Consider the following 26,120-nt stretch of genomic DNA (forward strand, 5'->3'; position numbering starts at 1 on the left):
GCAGACGTGCACTGAACGCACACTGCACATGTTCCCCCTTGACACGCATGGCTGCAGGCAGAAAGCAGCCCAGCACTGGTTGCTTCTGTGCATCCCACAGTGCCCTGCAGGTAGCAGCCACGGCCTGGCTCCAACCCTGCTGCAGGAGGGAAGCAAAGGCAAAGCTCAGCTGAGCCCAAAATAGCCTCAAGTCCATCCCTGCAGACTTACCCTCCCTATGAAAAGGTTTCAGCAGCACAGAACTACAGCCAGCTCTAAAGGGAGTTAGAAATGATCATGATTTCATAGCATCAGGAGGCTTGGTATCTGTGTGGCAGCACCCAGGGAACATCAGCTCCCATCACGTAGCTTAGAAATGTTTTTTCCAGAGGGCAGTGCACTGGTGCACATTAGAAAGGAGCAAACAGCAGCACCACAGGGCACCCTCACACTGCCTCTCCCATAGAGCCCTGGGCTGGGCGCTGTGCTGCCATAGTGAATCTGAAGGGAAGCTGTGGCACAGGGACAGTTTTGTTGCCTTTTCCTGTTAATGTGCTCCATCCCTCCACCATCAGCAGCACTCCTCCATGAGTTCAGCCCAATTCTTATCACCCAAAGCTTTACCTCACTGCTTCAAAGTGAAGGGACAGCAACCCCTCAGCTCCAGCTCAAGAGCCACACCAGAACCAACACTGCTAACCACAGGCAGTGCAACCCCCTCCATGCCCCCATTCACCCCCATGCTGTGGAGGGCAACAGTGGTTTGGGTTGTATCTTTTCATCCAGTGCCAATGAAGAGCCATCAGCACAAAAACAGTGAGACCTCACGTTGCTCTGCAAGTGCATGCACTCCTTAGGGCAGTGATGCACTGAAGCCCTTAGCACGTTTTTGCCAGCAGTTGCTGCACTCTATGCACAGCCATGCGAAGTGGAGAGCCCACTATGGTGCCATTAAACATAACTCTGAAGCTGCTGAACATCTCTTAAGCAGGGACAGAGTGAAGTGCGTGTGAGGCTTCATGGTGATTGATTTTGTCATTTCAACAGCACAAGTTGCACAGGTTTCCAAAACTTGTCTCAGGTTGAGAGGATGCATGCAGAACTCAGGTTGGAGGAGTGATGCTGGAAGCAGCAGCACTTGCTGTCTAAGGTTTGTCACAGCAGCACTTTCACAAGAGGGGACAACTGCAAAAGCAGAACTGAAAGAGGAGGCGAAGGCACAGAAATAGAAACCCCAAAATTACAGGATGAAGCTGTGTCCTTTCTGAATTGCTACAAATACTCTCACCCGTGGGAGTTGCAAAACCAGCTTAATGACACTGCCAGCAGCGTAAGCGTGAGCAGATCCAGTGAGTCACTGGAGAACAGAGGGCAAGGTGCCCCACTGCCCTGCTGCTTCCCAAGGCACCTCAGCAGCAAAGGGAAGGTGACTTCAATTCTCAGAACACAAGAAATCCCAATTTTGGGGGGTGCCTACAATTACTCCTTGAAATGTTACTTCCAGCACAGCATCCTGGGCCTATTTCAGCCTGCTGCCCCCCATAGGATGGTGGGTTTTCTGTATTACATTTCTCTGCTCATTGCCAGGATGTGTGTGACGTAACAGAACTGAGTGCTGCACTATGGGAAATCCCCCACTCCCCTGAGCCCATGGGAGCTGGGTGCCAGGGCTCCCACCCAGACCTCACCTGCAGGGAACCTAGCTGCAAAGAAACACATCACCCAAAGCCATCCATTTCTACAATCATTTTTATTAGTTATGGAAGAATCCCCACTAGTATTTACATAGTGCAAAAAAGCTGTTATTACTCCAAAAAGTACGGTAGACAGAACAATTATCCTTCATACAGCAAAAAAAGAAATGGAACAAACCCCTTCATATTGTATTTCATACTTTTTCTACTGCTTTAACCTAAGTATTACCATAAATCTTTTAAGACATTAAAGATTAAACAGCTTTCCTAATCAGACTATTTTAAAGTAAAACATAGGAACTATTTATGAACATTGAGAAGGTGGGCTGTGCCAACTGGGTTCCTGCTCCCACTGTTACCATTCATTGGGGTGGAAGTTTGGGGCCGACCATCCCACGCTTCCCTGCACGAGGCAGGGTGGGCAGAGCCTGCTGTTAGGCGTTTTTATGGCTTGCTTCTGCTGGTTGTCCCACCGACATGCCACCACATCTCAGTCTGACACGGCTAACACTGAAACCAGTTCAGTGGTCCCATTAGTTGGCACAACTTCACAGAGAATACTTAGTGACAGTTTCAGCAAACAGCAGCTTCTCAAACAATAATACTTTCTACATATGTGTTTAAGGTAACATTAAATGTAAGCTTGTGTTGAAGAACTGGACAGAATCACACTGCGTAAGCTCCCTCCCACCCAGATGAGCATAAAGACACCTGTTACCTTTACCATAAGAATACCAACAAGTGCATCAATGAACATTTTCTATAATTAAAACACAGGTCAATACCCTCAGTCACCGTTCAGCTCCAAATACACAGACACCCGCACGCAGCTCAAGCAGTTGAACAGGTCAGGCTCCCATCAGCAGCACACACTGACAGGATCAGGTCCTGAACCTTTGTCATTTTTACTTGGCCCAACTCAGGACAAAAGCTCTTCAGTATTTTTCCCTCTCACATATTTGCGATCCACATTTTATTTCAAGAGATACTTGAAGTATTTATATAAATAAGTTGCACATGTAGCCATCTCTATCAGCTTTAAAGATCCCTACCCCTACCACAGATACATTACTTTTGTTTTTACCAGATAAATTAAGTAGTGAAGTCATCTCTATAAAGAATGTCTTAAGAAAAGTAGATTCAGTTTCTGAATAATCATTTCCACAACAAAAATATCTATACACCTATAAACTACAGAAGCATCGCCCCTGGGGAACCATAACAACCTGCATAACAAACTGTGTACTGGTACACCAAATAGAAATTCAGCTACTTAAAAAATAAAAGTCATGGCATTGTAAAACATTATGCTTTTTTTTCCCCCATTCTGGTGTTAATAAAAATCAAGGTTACCACAGTGAGATACTCTTCTCAAGTGCTTCAAGTGGTAAGGAACTTCCCTAAACTCAGATGCAAATGGATCACTCCCAAAGGAACTGCAGTTTCATTCTGTTATTGCTCATTCCCAGCTTATCAAAAAGGAAGCACTAGAACCAGTTTCCTTTACACTTTCCATTTGCTCCTCCAAGGGTGATCTGCCACATTTAAAGAGACTAGTTCCTTATTTGCTGGCAAGTTGAGAGATATTAGAAGTGCTATATCACCTTCAAGAACTATTAAATCTGTAGCAAAATTGCAGTTAAGTAGTGGGCTGAATATTACAAGTTTTATATATATATAAATGTCAAAAATCTTAAAATGACAGTCCAAGTTCAAAAAGACATACAAAAAGATGCATTTGATGCTAATACTTCAAGATCAAAAGTCATTTGAATCACTGGCACTGAAAAAGCAAACGGAAAAGTTATAAACATGTTTTTTCTTCTGATGTTGTTTTGCCCTCAGTGCATACACGGATGTCAGCTGATGCTGAGACATGCCTACACATCCAAGGGCAAGTGTTGCTCGTCAGCAGTTCAAACACCTATCATTTCCTAAAGCAAGAACTGTTTACAAACATACAGACAGAAGTCTGCCATACAGAGAGTGAAAAGTTTAACATTCAGGAGGCGTCAATCCTCAGTCTTTGTTTTCCTACAGAATGCCTGTTGTATATCTAGGAGGATTACATTAAGGAACTAAGAACACACAGAACAGCCAGGTGTCCAGGCAGCTCTCTACACACACTGCTTATGTACATAGCACTTGCTATGCCAGTATCTATCAAAGCTTTATTTACATAACACAGATCCCATTGCTCTCATTTAGCATTCAAAAACTCAGGGGGGTACAGCATTCTAAACCCAGAGTCATATTTCCCAGTGCAACTCAAGGCCAGCACTACTGCCACTATCAGAGCTGGTCCCACGTTAACGAGTGTGGACTGAACACCCAACTAAGCCAACTATTTTTGTGTTTTTCTTCCAGCCAGAGCTGTTTTTTTTCTTCATGCATTTTGATAGAAGTGATAAAGAAAAATGAAGTGGAATCAAAGTGTATTCATGTGAGTTACTCTTTGGCTGCTCACATGGTGAAGCTCCTGCTGCTGGCAGCTGCAGTACATCTCTTGCCAATTCAAGACAAAGATGAAAAGCACTCCTTGCATGCAAGGTTTGAACATACTCCAAACCGAAATAAAGTCTTCATCAGTTAACAAATTTCACTGAAAATTCTCTATTCTCTACAAATGTGCGGTTCAAGGTGTGGGGGGTACTTCTTCCTTTTGCCTCAGAGCCACTGAAATACTTCCCCAGACTGCAGAGCACTTCCCCCTTTTCTGGGATAACTACTTCCTTTTCTACTCTAGAGGTCAACTCCTAAGGCTGCCACAACTGAGAACAGACACAAAGAGGTCACATTCAGAGTAGATACTGTTAAGATCCATCCTGAATTCAACAGGAAGGTGGCCAGGATCAAAGTATGCAGGCAAACTTATCAAGAAACAGAGCCTCTGCATCACTTGCACTCACTGTTAAAGAATTATTCTTCCTTTTTACAATGTTACATAGATTACAATATGCAGAAACAGCATTCCTGAGGTAAGTGACAGGAGGAGGAAGTCATGAGTTTAATGAAATCCCTCTATCCAGGGCTTTCAGTAGTGACCCACTGTATGGTTTGGCAGACAGCAACTGTGGAAAGCATAGGCAATTTTTTTTTCATTTCCTGTTTTTATGCAATATTTCCAATTTGTAAATAAATAATACAGTAGTTATATCCCTCTAGCTTAAAAGTTCTTCTGAAATCAAAACCTGCTATAGCTTACTGTAATCATTTCATCTATCAGCAGCTTTTTAATGATGCTTTCACCAAGGCCAACAAAATTGCATTTATCTTAGTGTAAGAACCATGTATTCACTCTATTCACTTTTTGCAGTCCTCATTAGTTTTTTCCAGCTTTGTTTAAAAAAAAAAAAATCACCTAAATTTTGCTGCCATTCCTAGCCAGAAGTAGAAAAAAAAAATCACAGCCAAATACACTGACGTGCTTGGCATAACACCAGTGAGAAGCACTGGTAGCTTGTCAGTCTTAAAATGCATGTTATCTCCTTGAGAATGAGCTAAATGGTCACATAAAAGAACTCTGCTTAAAATTGGTCAGTTGTAAGAAGCTTCCTTTTACAAGAGATTGAGTGATTACTTATCAAAAGATTTTCCACACCGTTTCTATTCTGGGAAATAGATATTAAAATCTAAGCTCATTTTTAAATCAAACAAGCAACAGACAGCTACAAAAAGTGAATTAAATATGCATTAAATGTTTAACAGTGCAAAACGTTGAGATGAAGCATATGGAATAATGGCTGCAACTTTTACAACAGTTAGTTTTAATATAATTTCTAAAATGTTCCTGAGTTCCTGCTGATTTTTACGGCATGTAGATGGAATCTGTGTGTTCCTTATTCAAAGACCCGCAGATGGTGGGCTTATGTTGAATGTTACTTGTATGCTTATCATTTGTCCATTCATCACTATCAACAACGGGATCGACCTGCTCAGAAGTTTCTATTTCTTCCTCCTCACTTTGTTCTGCATTGTCTTCTTCAGCACCACTAAGGGTCTTCCCAAGCTGGAGAGTCTCCATAGTTCTCTGGGTCTCCGAAACCCAAGATTCAATTCTGCTATTAAGCTGAACCTCTACAGAAATTGGTTCGTGGGCATAATCCTCATCATCTTCCTCATCTTCTTCATCCTCCTCTTCTAGCATTCCTGGTACAAGAGTACTGGTGGTACTGATCATGGAGGAATTCAGAATATCTCTGCAGCTGCCATCCAGTGATCCTGTCTCCGTACTCTGCTGTGAGGCCCATTCCAGATTATCATCTGGTTTCACCTCTTCCTTTTCACCTGGTGTGGCTTTTCCATGATTTGGTGCTGAGGTAGCGCTGGTTGCAGCCAGTGGTGGCTGTCTGTTAAGGGTAGATTTTGCAATTTGACCATTGCTAGCTTTTTCTGGTACTGCAGTCTTGGATGAGGATTCTCTCTCGTTTTCAGAGGTCTCTAACCCATCTGATGTTTCTACCATATTCCTCCAATTTGTTTCTAAAAGTTTCAAAAGAAATTTGCGTCGGAAACAGATTAACTTTTTTTTGTATAGAATTATATCCCCCCAGAATTATTTAAACAACAATTGGAGGCAAACATTTAATATATTTCTGCATTTTCTATACAAATTTTAACTAGAAGAGCATTATGTATTCGATACAGTCTTACTACTGGCCTTTTCTATGTGAGTTCAATAAAACTGGAGAATCTACCTCCACAGATGCAAGTCAGGAAATCATAAAATTATTATTTTCTGTAAGTGTTAAGTTCCATTCTTCATATTGCTCAGTAAATGTGACTTACAAAATGAATCAGTTTTAGTATTATCCCTGACAGCTGTATGTAGACTACTAATGAAGAAACACTATTTTTAGCTACATTTTCCATTACACAGGATTTGGAAATCTCCAGCTTCTGGTTACAATAGTGATTTTTTTCAACACTTACCATATTCTTTCTCATTCACTTCAGATATGGGTTCAGAAATAACACTACAGAATGAGATAGCACTTGCTGCAGAGGGATTACGAGAATGACCCATGTGATGGGGTGCCTTCTTGACATTCTTCAGGGCTTCTTCTGCCTGTTCCTGTTCCATTGCAGCAACCATATCTCTGTATGCTTTCCTGGCCTCTTCAGTCAGCGATACCAGCTTATTAAATAAATCCTAAGTATGAAGATAGAGTGGTTTTTCATTTACTTTTCTCCCTTCTTCAAGGGAATCAAACTTCTACTTTTAATCAACAGTATACCACACAACAAAGCTTAAGCCTACTAACACCGAACAACTTTACTTCAAGAACTAACTCTGTAATAAACACAAATGCCATTACCCATTTACAAGACTTTAAGATGTGTTTGTAAAGAAGACAGTATTTTCAGTTAATCTTAAGCCTTCTAGAGAATTTCACAAGGTCTTTTATGTCTACAGGAATGCTACAGAGGTGTCACGGGCAAAGTGTTTCAATACACCAGACTTTCTAATATGAGGAAAAAAAAGCTGAATTTCAAAGAACAGAACTTAAAAGAAATCAGGTCAAGGCCACTATCAAACGGGTTTGATGTACTGCTCTCTATGCAGAAATAGTTTTTTTTTACTATAAGGTACATAACTGTTCAGCCATATACTAAGTAAATTACTCACCTCAGCACCCGAGTAGTTGAAGATACCCACAACACTAACAGGAACCAGCTTGTTCACACAACGACCAAGGGCTTTACGTCCAAGAGCAAAGACAAATGGAATTTCTTGTTCCCGTGCCATGGCTATTACATTATACAGAGCTTCATCCAATCCACCTTGAAGAAACGTAATAAACAGTTGTAAGTCACAGTATAGTGATATAATCTATATCCCAAATTAACAGAAATTAGACAGCTGAATTTCGAGAAACACTACCATAAACTACTATGTAGTGCAGGATAAACTATAATCTGAATGTAGCCTGTGAGCATACATCACAGTGCCTCTGTTCAGTGATATTCTGTATTCTATACTAGGCCTTGTTGGTTGGCTACAATATTTTCTTTTGAGCAATACACACTCCTCTTAAAGTAATCCTCCTTAAGAGGACCCAGAGCTTAAGACTTCAGGTATGTCACAGACACATTGGAATAAAGTTGAAGTCTGTTGTATGCATTGTTGTTCATCTTCAGGTATTTTACTCCTCAGAAGTTTCTTCAAGAAGACTAAGAGAATGAAATATAGACTGGCAATTGCACAGCTGATTCTGAAGTGTTATAACATGGCACAACAACTGAAGAGCAGCACTAACCTTGCTAATCAGTGCTGCACAGTGGGACAAGAAAACCGTAAATAAAATGAGTTAAAGGCATCACTCGTTACTACTACAGTTTATACCTTTTGACTGGATTTTTTCACAGTTGGGAGATATGATTACACACTTGATCTTGTTTAGCTTCATATGCTTAGTAACCTCACGTAATCCCATCACAAGTCTTCTCCTTGCTTTAGCTCTCATGGGATCTTTTTGGTAAATCCGTTCCTGGAAGCTGACAAGCTCTTGCAATAACAGGGTCACACATTCATCTATTTCTTTACTCAGAACTTGGTTACAGTATCTGTCAATTCAAAAGGCATCAGATATTAGCACTGCACATACCCAGTTCACACAATCTTTCTTAAAGACAAATTGTATTACTTCAAGATATTTGAAGAATAAAGAAGCTTTGTAAAGTTGCTAAGAGGGACTGAAGAAATCAGACTGCATAAGCAAGGTTTAAGAAGCACCTTGAAAAAGTTATTTTTCTAGTAATATGCTTTACCTCAGAACGTTGAGCAAAAGGACTAATTAAAGGTGCACAGAAATGCTCCAGAAAGTGCCCAAAACAATTATTCTTTCCTCAATTTACTTTAAAAATTAATTGAAAAATTAGTAGTGTAGGAAAAGCAAATACTGCAGTGAATGTTTGTAAATATTTCTCTTCCATTTAAAAAGCATACACAGCCCTCCTTTAAAAAAATTCTCAAAGGTTACTTCCATCTAATTTCTGTTCCAAAGAAAACCCATGTGTATACATACACAACACATCCACACATTTGTGTGGATAAATGTATATATATTTACACACACCACTATATGTAACTATCCATCTACAGGAAGACAGTATTAAGGAAATACTTGCACAAGCTTGTACCAATTAAAGACTAGTTTATCTTCATTCACTAGATCTATCCACACATAAATGAAGGGGACCTTAAGCACAAAACTTGAATTCAATGACGCAGAGCTCTTACTCTCTGAATCTCTTGCTGTGAATTTTGGTTATTGCAGAAGATGCCATTGGACTTCCTATACCAGAACTAGCAGGTGAGCCTTGAGACACCGGGGTCATGCAGTATGGAGAATTCTGACTTGCTGGTGAAAGTGAAGTATCACTAGGCATACTTAGCCCTGTTTCTGAAAGACAATTTTGAAATATTATTAAGTACATTTTCATGTAGAAAAAACAGCATTACAGGTCTTACGCATCTCTCTCGCTTTCTCCAAATTATACTCTGAAACACTACACTGAAATAGGGCGAAGTAAAATAAGTACACATCAGACACTCAGCACCAGTATTTCATAAAGCTAGAAAAAAATTACTAGAATTACAAGATAATGCCAATAGGCCACAGTGCATAAAAAGAGAACATTAAGTAGGTTAGTCATGGTGAAGGGGTAGGAAAGCAGGAGGGGAAGGAAGGAAGACTGACCTTCCTGAGAGGCCAGCTCCTGAGACTGATCCGTAGGTAGGCTTATATGAGCTTCCTTCTGTTCATCAGATCCCAAAAGGCTGTGATCTACTGATAACCGGCCTTTCTTCTCTTCTCTCTCTTTCAAAATGATCTAGGAACAAAACCAGCAACACTTAAAAGTTATGACCTTCAAAGAAAAATGGCCGTCTGACTGACCAAAGCGCAAAATAATCAACGTGTTTCAAACTTTCATACTTATATAAGGATAAATAAGCATGAAGTCATTTAAGTTCCCTCACGGATCACAAATAGTATTTCATTCTATCATTTTCCAGACTGTATACTCCATACTCCCACATAAGCAGTGCTTTCAACAATTTTAATAAAGTACTTCTACAGCTTCTTTCCAGGTATGTGACGCTAAGAACTCCTCACTCAAATTTTGGAAAGACATCTTACGCAAGAGTAAGAAGCATCTTGAAGAAGAATCACTATAACAGGTATAATCCCCTCCTTTACATAAAAAAAGTGCAAAGATGGTAACAGCAGCATATCTATGGTGCTTATGACAAATAATAAAGGCCTTAGTAACAGATGTTTGAAAACATCTCTGGACAGGCATCTGTGATCTACTAGAGCTTGAAGTTCATAGCTAAGTCAGGAGAGAAAGGAAAAAAGACTGTCAGAACAAAAAACAAACCTGTAAACAACTTAGCCACAGCCAGTCTATGAACATAACACAGCTTTAACAGATTCTAACTGCTCATGTTATAAGGTGGTCTTCATAAAGACCTCAAGCACAGCAAGCAGCCTTGTGATCTCCTGTTCTTCATTTTTTCTTATTGTCTTCAATTTTAGGGCTAGTTTATTTTACCTTTTAATTTCAGCATATACTTAATTCACCCTTGCATACACACAGGAAAAACAACTAGTTCAACATTCACTAGAAAACATGTTTTTCTTCAAGTTATATACCAACTGCTAAGAAGAAGCAGGGAAATTCAGCTCTGCCTACTACACTGCACAGTAGGATTCAGCAACATGAAAACTATGCAAATGTTTCCATATGTTATAATACTTATAGTTAAAGAAGACCCCTTGAAATCCTTATTGAGATAAGTTTGCATGTCCTCAACTGGCTCCAGGGGTAGAAAAGTTCTGTACGTTACATGCCTAGTACAGGGCATCAGTGTAAAAAGAACCAGAGATAAGCTCATGATTCCTTACCGTACACTTATGGTCACTAGCTCTTGAGTAAGAAAATAACAGTTCTTATTCTTCAAGTAAGAATGCGAATCAGAACACACTATGGTGCATCATTTACCTTTTTAAGTGCTGTAGGACGTTTCAGTTTTGAAATCTCTCTCTCTTTTCCTCTTTTCACTTTTGGAGCAGTTGAATCCAAAGGATTAAGGCAACCCATAGACAGCTGTCCCTTTGTTAAAGACTTTCTGTTGGCAGACTCTTTGGCATGAAAGGGAGCAGCACTGCCAACTATAACCCAGAAAGATGTTAGTTTCACTAGAAAACATGTCAGCTTTCTTTCAACATTGCTTTCAGAATTTCCATTGATGAATTCTTAAAGTACATTTTCCTTCCTTGGAAAAAAGTAGTTCATAATGACAGGAAAATTACGTCATCTGATACTGTCACTTCCGGATGGTTTTGAGCTTTCTTTAATTTAGCCTCATGTTTCCAGAAGTTATAAAGTAGTTATTTTCCTGGAATGTATAACACTGATAATGGACCTCTCAAATGACTACATGTAACATCACAATGGTAAGATAAATTGCGACCATTCATCCAAACAGTGGGTTTTTCTTTTGCTGTCAGAGACTTAGTTAGCTGAAGGATAAAACAGATGACAGCACAGCGTGTAATTATCTTCTGTTTCTCACAGAATAAAATAAATACAGTCTCAAGTGAATGTCATCTGTTCCTAGTTGAGCTCCATTTGATACAACTTTAGTAACTTTAATTAACGTCTGAGCACAGATGAAACTCAAAGCAGGTAAATGAAGCAACCAACACACTTGGTAACTGTGCACAACAATGGACTCTAGGACATACAACCGCTCAGGTATGAGGTTCAGGGATTATAATAGATGACTATGAAAAATGGCAATTCTGTGCTCAGCAGCAAGCATAGAAAATGCTATTTTTTGTGCTGAGTATTGACAGGAAAAGCATACTTAAGAGAATAATCATATTTCAAACATACAGTGACAAAATGCATTTAGTGATAGAAATACCTGTGTATGAAAGAGGTCTGGTGTTGGTGATCTGACGAGCTTTCATTGCTTGCTGCTGCTTTTCAAGAGCTGCTAACATGTCCCCTAGATCTAACTGAACAGGAGTCTTGCTCTTCTTTCCAGCAGCTTTTGACAAAGCCTCCTGTAGGATGAACATGACATGCTGATAAACAAACAGCACCTGCAAAACTGTCTTTGAAAGATTCTTGCTTTTACAGAATAGAAGGGGGCAGCTGCTAAAAGATTGGAACTATCAACTGCATGGGGGAGAGAAGGACAGGAAACTACACACCTGGAGTTTTTTCTGTTCCATGCTTATCTCTGAATACTCCTGAGCTGTTGCAAGTGCTGCTGCCAAGGCCTTCTTTTTCTGACTTTTTGCACGCTTTGGTACAGAAGTTGTAATGGGAATTGGAGTCTGAACTATATTGATTGGAGAATTCTCTGGTAAATCATCTAACTAGAACATTAAACAGTAAATAACGCACAATTAAAGACCTTTATCTTGAAGACCACAGAAGGTATAACATACTAGAAGCCAAATGAGTTGTCATATTGAGTCATCTCACTGCTGACTAAAAATTAAGTACATTTGAGATGACTCAAGTAAGGTAAGGAAACTAATACATTTTAGGTATTTATTTTTTTAAAGGAAAAACACTATTTTTCCCAATTATCTTCAGGGTGCCTTCCAGTCTATGACTGCTAAATGAGGGTGTTTTTTTTTTTTCCTCTCCCACTCAAAACATTTCACTGGGGACTCCATGGACAGTAGCCGAATAGGTTAAGCAGTTTACACAGAGTTCTGCAACAAAACATTTAAGTAGATCACATATAGAAGAGCACATCTGCAACAGTTATTTCTACAGTCCCAGTGCTGACCTTCTGCTTATTTTCCTTTCAGGATAACCTAAATTAATTACTCCAGAAAATTGAAACTATGTATTTGCAGATTTTACAATTCCACATCAAAGCAGTCTGAATGCAAGTCCTTCAAGTCAAAGAAGGACAACTAGGATGTAATCTAGGTATTAATACAAATAAAGCCAGACAACCCTCAAAATCAATTTCAGGAATCTCTTTGCATGTACTATTCATTCAAGATTCAGCATACAACTTCAGAAAAGCAAAGAACTCAAGAAACTACCAATGAAATGGAGAGGCATTCAAACATTATATAGACTCTTTCATTAACAATGTTGTTAACAGACAAGCCAGCATTCTTTAAGAGTTCACGTTTCTTAAACATTTAAACTCAGCAAGTCAAATATCCTAAGAGCATCACAATGTAGACATCACATAAATTTGTATCTTTTTGAAATGAAGCTCTATTACAATATTTATAGTTTAAAAACAGCTTCTCATAATTTAAAAATAATTTGCTTTTGCTTTAGAAGAATTACTTACTACTTTGGGTGAAATCTTCTGCTGGATGTTACTACTTTTGCTGTTGCCATTGTCACTACTTAGTTCTGGAAACTCATCTTCATCCTGAACAATAAAAAATAAGAATGATGAGCCAAGAACAAAAAGTCACATGGAAAGCATCAACTGAATTAGCTGAAAGTACAAGAGCAAATTTAACCTAATCCTGAAGATCCACAATCTACATGGACTTGAGACTGACATAGATAGAAGATGACAAAAAGTAAAAGTAGTTCTGTATCTGCATAACTTTTCCTTTTTAAATAATTATCTCTTCTGATAAGTTCTGCTATATTTAAAAAAGAAAAGAATCACAGAACAGCAGTTTTTATTTGCAGGCCAAAACAAAGTTTTGCAGCTTCTCCCTTTTCTTAATATAACTTACACTTATCTCTCTAACGCATTAACAGTTCTCATACAACAACTACCTCAAAATACAGAGGCTCAGGACTCTGCTCTGCTCTACTTGACTGACTTGTAGTTAGAGGCTTTTCATGTCGTTTCTGCAAATTCTGTCTTCTTTCTGAAGATGTGCTGTGGACTCTGCATCTGAAACCAGACTACAGAAATAATGGATGAAGTTGGTATTATGCAATTTCAACTTTTCCAGATGTGTGCATGGACGTAAGATATGTGTATTTATTAGCAATGATGAAGACACAGTCATAATGGAAATATACTTAACAAGCCGTCTCTATTTTAAACATTCTACAGATAGCATCTAATATATTTTAAAATCCCTTATTTTCACATTACCAAGAAACAGAATATTTAAATTTTGAACCATTAACAACATACCTGTGAACTATTTCTTTGCTCAGCTTGTCTTCCACCTCTAGGAAACGTCTGAGTTTTTTCAATCCAAGGCTTTTTTTGAGCTGCCTCTGAATTTACATTAGTCCAGCTTACACCAGCTGAAAGAAAAGTGCCAGCAATAAAAAATGAACTGGTATAACAGAGTACATAATATGACATGCATGGAACCAGAGCCAGGAACTCAAATTTGACACAAAAACCGTTCTCCACAAAGTTCTAAACTTCTGACAACGTTTACTTCTGTAGCTATTTACTGAAGCTACCTGAATCACTTTCAGTGAAGAGTCACATGACAGACACTCAAGTTGCCATTACTGGCAAGCCATCAGATAAAGGAAATACTGAATTGTACATCCACAGCAATTCCAGTCCAGTCATACATAACAGCCACTAGTATTACCCAACTACTACTGCACTAATCACAACATATTTTAAGGATGTGAACAGATAAGTGCTTCTCAAAATGAGAGAGTTCCTGACCTCTCAACACCACAGTCACCACTCATACACAAACTGAAGTCCAATAGCATAAAGAAGTATGAAAATAAGCTACAGAAGCACAACCTTGTGTTAATGCTTCTATTGCAAGCTCTGGATTTTTTTTCTTTCCTCCTTTGAAGATAGAGAATTTTTGAGAAACTATCAGTAATAGCTTATACACTTGCACACTTCCATTCAACAAATCAACCAGGGGATACTGATGAGGGTGATGGGATATGACAGTAAAAATGAATTTTCAGTATCTGACAAGTTGCAGCAGAATACTGGAAGCAGACCATACCCAGCAAGACAAAGCAAAAATACAGAAGCAGCCTCTAATAATACAACACAGCTCACTGCAAAAAATGCTTACTTGCATTCATTGATGGTTCAACAACCTGAAAAGGAAAAAAAAACAACAATTTTTGTAGTTTTTATTTTTAGTCTGCAGGATACAAATATAGTTAAGTTAGTCATGTTTACATACATTCATTGCACAAGAATCTGCATTTCTTGAAGTCACAGCTGCAGCCTGGTTATTGCCATGCTTAGGACTACAATAGCCACTATCACTGTCAATGTCTGCTTCACTTGCACCCTGTTCACTAGATGACTCTGCAGCAGGGTGAGAAGCTCTTCTGCGCCTTCCTTTTGACTTCCAAAGCATTGCAGAGGCACTCTCAGAGAGTGACTTATTAGCTATATCTGATGGAAAGTCTGCAAGACAGATTTAACAAGTAATTAGTTAATAAAACACAAAGCCTACTTGATGAAAACAAAAGGAAAAAAACCCACAGTCCTTGCACATGATGTGAAGAATACCCTTTAAAATAATGACATTTTTTAACAAAAATCCAACTCCTTCAACAAGATAAAGGTGTTTTTGGCAATAGCAACATCTCTGCAGAAACACCACATTACTGCAACATTGTACTCTGACAGAGAGGTTTCTGCAAACATCAGCATCCTTTCTTCATTATGTTGATCTGCAAAGACCTCTCTCAGAAACTCTCTGAAACACACGCATCTTCTTTTAAGAAAGATGGTAGCCAAATTATACTCTCAATATACAAATACTCTCAAAAACAATAATAAAGAATTACCTGTTTGCTGTGATGCATCAACCAACAAAACAATCTTTGACCTGTTCTCAGGACCTGATGAACTTGTCTCCTTTTGAGTGGCTACGTTTTTCACTGGAGGACGTTTATTTTTTATGTGCATCTGTAACTGCTGCTGCTGTTTTAAAAGATCAGCCAAGTACACAAATAAGCCATGCTATTTGACTTCATAGTTGCAATCAAGCTAAACAAGCAAACTGAAAGTTCTAATGCTCCCTAGAGAGGCCACACATTTGAAGACAAGGGATGAAGGGAAATATAAAGTAACAATTTTGTATATTGGATTTATTAATCTTTTCATAACTTTTTTTTACATGAGCTTTCTTTTTTTTGCTACTTCCACATCCTAACAAAAGGTAAAGGTGCGAGTGTTTTGTTCTTTCAAGGAGTAATTCAACTCAGATCAAACTAGCAGAGAATGAGTGGGAATTTCTCCTATTACACTTAAGAGATTTTAAGCTCACCATGTATTTTAACCCCCAAATCTCTGTGTACAGTTGCACAACTCCCCAGTTAACATCTTCTCTGTCCACCTTTTCTTCAAAGGTGATACTTCCATATCTGGTCTTGCTCAAGTGAGAAGCATGTTTCTGTGCAAACACTTTTCTGTATAGTTCTACTTCTGTAATTAAAAAAAATGGACAGTGCCATGCTTACTTTTGGTATGACTGGTCCTCTGTTACTGCTTCTGCTCCGCTGAGTGGATAATGGAAAGACCTGGCCTGACGGGTTGAGACGCTCAGTGCATTCTGTAGTAACTGTATTTACAGCACTTGCTGTCTGAAAGGGTGCTGAACAGGGGGGAGGGAAAGGATGATAGAAACCCATGACCTGAGCACAGGGCGCCGGCATCAGCTGATAGTATGTGTATTCTGTAGAAACAGGTGGTTGTGCAGATATTATAGGATAAGCAAGATATGGTCCTGCAGGATTTGGGTTGGGCTGCTGCCATCTGATGTCATTGTTATATAATGGAAATTGTCTGTAAAAATTCAAGAAAAAAAAAATCTGCTATGTTTTTCCCTGTCAAGAAAATTCAGAATAATAGAAAAACAACATTCTCTTTTATAAAAGCCACAACCATTTTACAGACCATTAGTTTTTAATAATGGAATTTAAATCTTAAAGATTCCAATTAAATGATGTTCAAAACTCTAATTACATTAAAGAGTAAAAATATATAAAAGTTTTGTTTGCATTAGCACGTGCAAATTCCTAGTATTAAACATAGAAAATAGAGGCAGGCACTACCCTTGAGAAATTCCTTGAACCCACTACAAATTAAGCTTGTTCAGAATCACAGAGAATATGCAACTTTAGAGAAATGCTCACTCAGGTAAGCTAGCAGAGATAACAGCAACATGTTTCTCAGCTTATCAGGTATATTAAGAGGAAGCAGACAATTCACCCTCACTCAAAATACAGGCCGTGAGGAACACGTGCGAAATCCAGCTTCTATTTGAGAAGCTTACTAGTGAAATGAAGCATGGGGATTCCTGTGATTATTTGAGCTACAGCATAGCACAGGACCACTCCCAGAAAAGCTATAAGCCCAATTATTGCCACTCTCTTCACACCTCAAGAAACCAGGAAACCATTTACACAGAAAGCACTCTAATATTACAGAAAGCAAATGAAAAGTAAAGAGTCAGGACAGTTTTACAGATTTTCTGTAGGCAGTTACTGAAGGATTATTTTTACCTGTACAAATGCAGCCGTACTCCAGAGTGCTATTCTAAGCAAACATTGAGTAAACTCATCAATATCAACTAACAAATACATTTGTATTTACATAATGAGAACAAAGAACATTACAATTGTGTGTTTAATCAAAAACATTTGGGCTAGAGTGATGAGATCCAGAACTTGATGTATTATAAACCAGTTATTCAGGAAACTGAATACAGCTACACTGGGTGCAACAGCATCAGATGCTCCTTCAAGGCACACCTGGAGCCTTGCTTCAGAAGCAGAGATTCAAACAAATCTCCTGAATGCCTTGACCGACAAAAGATCTGTATGAAACCTCCAAAGCAAGGAATATGAATCGAAGAAAGCAAGGGAAGCAAACAAGTGAAAAACATTTCATCCTCACTAATGAATGGGGGGAGATTAAATGCAGCAAACAGTGAATAAACAAGCAGTTGTCATTAACTTAAGTTAATCAAGATTTCAAACTCATTCACAGAGGTTTTCTTCCATTAAGATCACAACCATGTGTATTACCTATTGGATGGATTTTCCTGTACGAATGGATAGCAAGTGATCAGGTAGCTGGGGATAGGGGTTGGCTCCACACCATTAATTCCTCCACTGTCATTAGGAAGCGCCATCGGGATCATCAGTGTTTCTGGACCCTTCTTTTGAGGAATAAATGGTTCTACTTCAGCTGACAGCTTGACATTCTGAGGAAAGAGAAAAAGAAAGTGTTGTAATTAAATACAGAACTAAATTGTTTGGGAAAACTTAAAGATTCATTAAGTTGTAAGGCAATTATCACAAACAGCAGGCAAAAGGGTGACAAGATTATGAGCCTTCTGCAGTCAACTGGAAGAGGTGCCAAACAGTTGGTAAGTGGTTGTTAGATCCATCCAGTCAACAGGCTGTAACACACATCAACATCTAGCATTTATATTAACCTTTACAAAGTGCTGTACAAACACCAATTAATTTGAAAGGAACTAAAGTTCTGATCTTGCAGAGGAAATGCTAGTCTGAACATAGAAAGAGACCTGCACTGTAGGCGGAGCACAGTTGTGTAGGCTTGCATAACTGAATTCAACATATGGAAGATGTAGTAATGCCTGGCGTGCACTACCAAACTGACCATGTTCCCAGGCAATTATAGAACAGATTTTTTAGCCACCATAGGTTTACTGCTAAAATAGACAGAACATGTGTGGGGTTTTCTTCTGTGATACACCATCTGCACAATTTTAACATATTTTTAAGTGTTAGGAATAAGATTACATTTTGTCATGATAAAATTAACAACTGCTTAGAAATAACTTTTCAACTGTGCTCTCAAAGGAAAAAAACACCCCCAGCCCCAAAGGCATCCTCAGCAGCTTGCACGGCTTTTTTACCCACAGCTTTGGTCTGGTAATAGGTACGCTGGATCCTGCGTTTCAACAATGACAAGCATTCCATTCAGACAGCTAAAGAAGCCCTACTCTGAGATGCAGATCCACCATGACCTGAAATTCCATATTGCAGCAGAAGTTGCATTTTGCCAGTAGTGACCTAATTGTTCAAACATTTCAGCTTCAATACCTTTGTCTCACATTAGTTACCAAGTCATTCCTTCCCAAAGCAGACAAAGACTCCACAGCTGTTTCTTTCGTTTGTCTAGGAAACTATTCCAAAAGCCATACACAACCTGTAGGAGGACATGCTCTTGTTTACAGAGGTGAACCCTGAAGGTCTGATGTGTAGCGGACAATCTTATATCCTTGTCACTATTTCTTCAACACCCTCAAAAATCAGGTAAATAACAGTTCTGAAAACATTACGACAAGTAGCAGCATCTGCCATGTGATACTCAGTTCACATCTTTGCTTTGTCAGTCCCACCACCCAACTGAAGACATTTCTGTTACTGTCCAGACACTCACTGTAACAGCTTATTTTAAAAGCCTCATATTTATTTTTTGAATACAACACATGTGCAAATCACATATTTCCTGAATCAGCCTGGGGGGGAGGAAGCAGGGAGAAGTCAGAAGGGGAAAAGTCCAAAACCTTTTTGAAACTACAGTCATCCTATGTCAGTAAGAAAGCTATATTTTTTCCTTGATGAATAGGCACTTTCTGATATCAGACTGAACAGGAAGGACTCCTAGCTTAAACATTTGTTTGAGCAACACTGAGGTCAAGACACTTAAATAGAAGAAAGTTTAATTAATCAGCAAAAGGTAGAAAACCATAATTAAGAAAATGACTACAATCCTGTGATGCACTGTAATTCATCAAACAAATGAGCTGAAAACCAGCAGTTACTTAATTACTTGGTTGTCACAAAGAGAAGAAGAAAAATCTGGACAGTAAAAGCTCCACAGTTTCACGTAAGTATTATACGTACACTTAAGTCATCATAACTGCCAGTGCTTGGTGCAGTATTATTATATTGAAACATCTTCCATGTATGAATATACAGAACTTGATTGTAACATGATATTTGAATTTCCTGCTAACTTCTAGAGTCAAGAACTGCTCACTGAATTCTGTTAAACTCCACATGACTCCCAATGCTAAGTAACTGCAAATACAGTCCATAAGAGCCATTCTAATGACTTGTAGAAATGGAACCAAACTTTTCCTGCAGGTATTAATGCATATTAAAAAGCATCTGCCTGTTTTATCCTTCCATTGAAAAATCTGCTAATTTATAGTTTTTCCATGAGATTGTATGTAGCTTTAGCACAAATTGCACCATTAGCTAATTCCTATATACAACAACCCACTTCTCCAGTGAGCCAGGAGGCAACTCCCAAGGGCAGATGAAGTGCCCTGCTCTATCCTGGGCTCCTTCCCTGGCCTTGGGCTTATCACCAAGCTCATCAGTGACTCACATACCCACCTGCAAAATCCCAAGTCGCCTGCTTCAACACAGCATCACATGGACATTTTTTTTAACGCATACATAAAAGATTAACTGGTTTCAAACAGTGATCATATTGTAAATGACAAAAATACCAACACTCTGAAGAGATTTTCTCCATAACATCTAAAGATTGCCCAGCAGAACTGTGCAGAATAGCTTCAGTTGTGGGTTGGCCTACAAAACCAGGTAGCCTAAGTGCTAAAGTAACACACTAAGGATGTCTCACCCATAGAAAATTCAAGAGTATAAGGAGGATGAGATCTATAGAAATACAGAACTCTTATAAAGCACTGAAAGCTCTCAGACAACTACACCTAACCCACTGGTCAGTGCCTTCCAGCTACACATTGACTGAACTTTGGCCACAGCACTTGACTATTAATCTATTTGAGTATTGACAAGAACAGTTAAAACATCTGATATCTGAGACAAAAGTGGTAGAAGATTCTCTGTTCTAAGGGGCTTTCCAGTTTGCTCTTTCCCTACACTGTCTTGGCAGGCTGACATGGAAATACAAGAAAAATGACTAGTATTTAATAAAGATTCACTTGCAGAGCTCTCTTAGCACAGTGATCTTTGTGATAACGAATTATATCATCATTACTACTCTCACAAGGGAGTAGTATTTCACTTCTAACAATACCTGATAAGTGATCAGCACAGGAGCTGAATGACTCCATCAGCAACACTGTCACAGCAAAGGCATTTCTTGCCAATCAGCAAAGATAAACCCTACCTGTTCAGGTATCAATAGTTTTGATTAGAGACTTTAAATTACACCAAGATAGTGGAATTCTTCATTATTCCTAGCTGTAATACTTTCAAGACAGTACGTTATCCAAACTGCTTCTTCAAAACTAAAAAAGATTCTCCCTCTTCAGATTTCCCTCCTCTCACCCTTGAAGAAAGATCTGGGTATTTCAGAAGTTAAATTTAGCAAAACAAAGTTACTTTTCTAGTTTCATAAAACTGAGATACATGCACTAGAAAGGTAACTTAAATGATTCCTTCCCTGTTGCCCTCTCTTTTATACAGGTAATGATTAACTACTGCTATGACAGAGCAACTGGTTGATATAATTGTATTTTCTGTACAGGTTATGAAGTATTTGTTATTTATAGTAGTAAGATAAAGAATACCCTGTAATCATAAACAGGTAAGGGTGCATTTGAAAGTTAATACCTTTCTTTGTCTACAAAACTTTTATAGTATGTTATTTAAAGTAATTCAAACAGCACTGAAACTTTGAATTCAAGCATCTGTGTTTTAATTGCATATTTATTCTGCAGACTATAGATAGATTTATTACCAAACAGCAACCAAAATCTTAGCCTTAATACAGGTGTTTCATAGGATAAAAAGAAGTCTTATCTTTAAGTGGCATGCTGTTACAGAGGCAAATACTAAGCAGACAAGCCAAAGAGCACGGAGCATATACTACAGCAACTCCTCAAAGACAGCAGCCACACCACACAGAGCAACAACTACAGGACTGATCACAGAGCTGATGTACAGCCACGAGCAAACAAAAGGCATCAAAAAGAAAGCGGCCAAACGCTAACAAGCTTCTAGTAATCTCTACAACGGAACACTTGCGATACTACTTAGTGCTACAATTACCCTCTGGCCATTTACCCTGCAGCCACTAGAAATGAACCCTTTGCTAATGACATCAGCAGACACAGGGCTGGGCCCTGCGTAGCTAATATATATAAAGAAGTACGTTTTGATCAGGCAATTCAAAGGCACACGTTGCACGACCTAATTTTCCTCTGGCATGCAACTTTCTCATGTTTATTCAACCTTCCACATCATGACGCTGAACAATGCTTTATTGAAATTGACCTCTGATAACCAAACTTGTTTAGCATGACTTAAATTTATATTTAGAACCTGAGATTTTCAGCCACTGCATCAACAGAAACACTCCTTCAAATGATTCCAGGACTCACACAGAAGTCTCTTTTGTAGATACCCTTAGCTTTAATTTGCAGACGCTTTGCACCATCTCGTTACATATTTTGGTACAACAATTACAACTCTTTCAAGACAGCGTATATATTGAAGAGACCCTTTGTTTCCTATATAAAAGCTACTGTAGTCATCAACAGCTGCAACAACAGAGGATGACACAAGCAGGAACAGACTGGTAAACTTTGTCCTATAGCTGTAGCACTGTATGTTTAATCTTAGAAAAGTTTTTGTTCATTGTAGCTTAATGCCATTCAGCACCCCACATTAAATGGGAGCACTGTCAGCTCGCTCTCAGAGCAGAGCACTCAGTACCTATCCTACCATTTGCAGGGTGAGAAAATAGACACAGATGCTGCGTTTCAGAGGGCTAGAATGAAATCAGCTGTTTTATTGCCACAAAGTCTGGAAACAAGAAGTCTCATCACAAACATAAGATAAAAAGCATAGCTCAAATAACTTTTAAAAACCCTGTTTCTTAGTTTTAGATTCCAAAATCCAGAAGTCCTACAACAGGTGACATTTCATCTATTTTAGATAAACTTTACAAATATGGAAGTCACTGTTTCTATAATTAGCTGCTTTTAAGTGGCAGATGCTTCAGGAATGGTAAATATGCAGTCTGACTGGAAGCACCAGCAGCAGGCCATTTAACAATGCACCATTCCATCCCACCTTACTTAAACACAGTAATTTCCATCCAACACTTAAAGCAAATACACTGTTAAGTTGGTCCTCCCCTTTTCCTCTCTCACACACACAAAATAAAACCCTATTTAGATACAAATTATTAAGTATTAAACTTTTAATGGCACAATACAAGATAGCTTTTGTTCCATTCAATATCAGAATATAGTAGGAAAAGCATGAAAAACCAAAACACAGTATTTACAGCTGCAAAGCATGTCCAAAAGATAAAGAAGTTACAAACAGGATCCTCTTCACTTATGCTTACAGCACTTGACAGAGCACATCAACTTCTAAACTCATAATATCAACATGAAGTAGGAGTACAAGTGCCCCGTAGTCTGCACACTGTAGGTATCAGTGCAAACCGTCCACCTGCCTGCTTCCTCACCACCACAAACCAGCCAAGGAGAAGCATTTGTGATCAGAAAGCTCAAATCTTCGTACACCATATCATTAACAACACTAATACACTGGAAGACACATTCTATAGTAACACAAATGCCCTAACAAAACCCAAATTCTTTTGTGCTTTCAAGGTTCAAGAGAAAGCAGCACATAAAACCCAGGACCTGGGAAAACAGACTTTTTTCAGGTCTGCTGACCATTGAGTAATCTGCCACGAGAACAAAACAGAAGGAAATTAAATAGGATAAAGAGCACACAGATCTAAATCGACTTCCACAGCAAGCACTTTATCAGGCCAACTGTTGAATGGCCGAGAATAGCAGAGGCAAGCACAGCAGGCAGCATTTAAGCAATAGCAGTACAAAACACAGGTACTTGATTTTGCAACTTCACCTAATTTCTCAACCGCATTAAAGAACCAGATGCCTTAATCACAGGGCTGGGCAAGTGCCTGGCACTAAGAGACAACACACAGCGGTACCCTCCAGAGAAGTGGATTCCCTACCCTGACCAGCTTCAATAGTAAGGACTGCTAAAGGTCACATACTGCATTTTCTCTCACATAGAGAAATCTACACTTAACTTGAAACTCGTCCACTTCTAAACAGGAGAAGCTTCAGTTCACAATAAATACTACTATAAAATATTTCCAAACAGTTTTTTTTTTTTTAATGTTTTCCTCTTTGTTAGCTGCCAAAAGATCACCAGGCACATCACAACAAGCAAGGACACACTGGAATAGTCACAAATGTCAAGAGCAGCATGCAGTGACAGTATTTACTCATATAAGTGCCCACATGTTCTTGGTGCACAACACCTCATCCAGCACCACAAAACTGTTCAAATACATCCCCAACTAACAACATTTGCAATCCACCTCTACCTTTGAAATACTATGTTTTATCATAGCATGGTATTCCTACCTATTCACGTTCAAATTCCACAGTAATTATTCCTATCATGGGAACAGTTACTTTATTGTGGTTGATTGAGTAATTTGGGGGAAAGGGAAGAAGAGGATTAGAAAAACTGTTATCATGTTTTGATATGCATTTATTAGATGGCACGCAATACACGTGCTGAAAGTAGACCAAATTGAAGAAATCATGGAACAGCACCGAAAACTGATGCAACCTTACCCCACACTTACAATGGAGATTACAATCTATCTCACTGCACTAAAGGTTCAAACTCAAAGCATTCAGGAATATCTTAAGTTGTTACTGCATAATTAGGAGACAAAAGCAGTATGTCAGTTGAACCATTCTAGAAACTCATCAGCTATTAATTTGCCACCCTACAAGCCTTACTAGTGAACCAGGAACCAACAGGAATAGGTAGGTTGCAAACAGAATGAACAAGATGATGGCTCCAGCTTCAGAGTGCTCAAGTTGACATACTGCAGTTAAGATAACCATGCCAACAGATGCAACACATCAGCTCACAGAAACTGAGCATCACTATTTCCAACAAATAAAAAGAGAATGGTTTGATCACGATGCGAGTATGAACCTTACAGTAATAGGGCAAGAAGGAGTTCAAGCAGCAAGGAATAAGTCTTTCACAACTCTACCACAGTCCCAGTTTCTGCAGAGCCAGTAGGGGGGAAAAAAGCACCTTAAAATTAAGAAGTACAACAAATTAACTAATGTATTGCTTTTTACAACAGAATAAGATCATTAAGATGACACAGTGAGAGCTGTACCTTCTTTACATGCACAAAATGAAAAGCAGTGTACTTTTAGAGTGCTGTTCTAAGCTAGTGCTATTTACTTGATTCACTCTAGAAATCCCTGGACGTACCAAGGCACAAAGCAACAAAAACAGAGAACCTGAATTCAACATAAGAACTTAAAAAAACATTCTGCTGAACTCAAAGCTTAGAATTACAATGAGGCAGTGCTCATTTCAGAGGGATCCTTCAGATCTGCCTCCTGACCACAGATCTAATTGCATGTATGTATACAATCACACAGACACTTATCTTCCAGCATAACCGTTTTCACAGTTTTAAGTTGAGGAGCATGAAGAATAACACAAACTGACTCAAAGAGAACAGCAAGTTCACCATCACAGGAAAAAGAAGAAAAAGGTCACTTCCAGAATTAGTGCCCTATATACCCAAATCTCCCCCTGCCAGCACTGCCACAGCACTAAAAACTCCAGCCAAAGCCTTGCACGTATTTCCATTATTCCAACAAGTGCCAGGCTGCTCACACCACCAAGTTCCCTCCTGGTGTCCACACAGCTTCAAAACACCCCTCACAACTGCGATGACTCCACAGGGTCGAAACTGAGTCTGTCTATAGGAACCAGAGGAAAAGGCTCAAGACAGAGGGGAGAGTCCCACAGCCCTTAAGTTAACGCGGACAGACCCAGCCCGCGTTTCGGAGGCTGAGGAGGGCACAGCCCCGCACCTCCCGCAGGACAGCGCCCAGCTCCTGTAGGAGAAAGGGCCGCGCCACAGCCGCCCCCAGCCCAGAGCTCGGCCACGGAGCTCCGTCGGGCGGGGACCGCAATCTCCTCAAGCCCCGCACCCCCTCAGGTCACTACAGGCCGCGGGCCGCGCCCCGTCCCGTCCCCGCACGCGGCAGCCCGGGGAGGCACGGGCCCGGCCTGACAGCGGGCAGCAGCCGCCCGCCCCTCACCGCGGCGCCGGGGCGTCGCCACCACCTCCCCCCACCGCGGTTGTTTACGGCTCTCAGCGCCGAGCCCGTCCCCCGCACCTTGTCGGCTTTGTCCATGGCTCCAGCTGCGCTGGGCGGCGGCTCTAATAAGGGCGGCGGAGGCTCCCAGACGCCTCCTCCATGGCGCCCGCTCCCCGCACCAGGATGGCCGCACTCCCGCACACACCCAGGGCGGCGCTGCCCCGCGCGCAGCTATCACGGAAGCCGAGCCCGGCTACGCCACGGCTGGGGGCGGGGCGGGGCGGGGCGGGATCACCTGGGACGGAAGCCGGGCGGGCCCACGCCGCGCCGAACGCGTTGCTCGCCGCCGGTG

The 26,120-nt window shown here is 39.8% G+C and overlaps 1 protein-coding gene across 2 annotated transcripts; it reads right to left on the minus strand.

Moving 5' to 3' along the window:
* Positions 1-5,027: 5,027 nt before the first annotated feature.
* On the minus strand, positions 5,028-26,021 carry SECISBP2L (SECIS binding protein 2 like). 2 transcript variants are annotated; one of them, XM_065733902.1, is made up of 18 exons: positions 25,847-26,021; positions 17,679-17,857; positions 16,110-16,434; positions 15,435-15,570; positions 14,819-15,048; positions 14,705-14,729; positions 13,834-13,949; positions 13,464-13,595; positions 13,018-13,101; positions 11,903-12,070; positions 11,611-11,752; positions 10,683-10,852; positions 9,377-9,509; positions 8,917-9,079; positions 8,020-8,240; positions 7,303-7,457; positions 6,606-6,825; positions 5,028-6,155 (listed from the first exon to the last, which is right to left on the minus strand). In XM_065733902.1, the coding sequence occupies exons 1-18, from the start codon at positions 25,862-25,864 to the stop codon at positions 5,482-5,484; spliced, it is 3,291 nt and encodes a 1,096-aa protein (XP_065589974.1). In that variant the 5' UTR covers positions 25,865-26,021; the 3' UTR covers positions 5,028-5,481. The 2 variants fall into 2 exon arrangements, with proteins under 2 accessions (XP_065589974.1, XP_065589975.1); XM_065733903.1 differs by lacking the exon at positions 25,847-26,021 and adding an exon at positions 20,698-20,786.
* Positions 26,022-26,120: the final 99 nt, after the last annotated feature.

This window comes from Cyrtonyx montezumae, unplaced genomic scaffold (assembly GCF_038088225.1).
Source record: "Cyrtonyx montezumae isolate F1298 unplaced genomic scaffold, pur_monq_1.0 scaffold_17, whole genome shotgun sequence".
NCBI lineage: Eukaryota > Metazoa > Chordata > Aves > Galliformes > Odontophoridae > Cyrtonyx > Cyrtonyx montezumae.

What these genes read in the sequence shown, in the direction of transcription:
- SECISBP2L (XM_065733902.1), bottom strand. An exon ending in CAGATTCTTGTGCAATGAAT is followed by an intron (nt 14,730 to 14,818) that starts GTATGTAAACAT and finishes TTTCCTTTTCAG; the next exon opens with GTTGTTGAACCATCAATGAA. An exon ending in TCAACTACTCGGGTGCTGAG is followed by an intron (nt 6,826 to 7,302) that starts GTGAGTAATTTA and finishes CTTCATACTTAG; the next exon opens with GATTTATTTAATAAGCTGGT.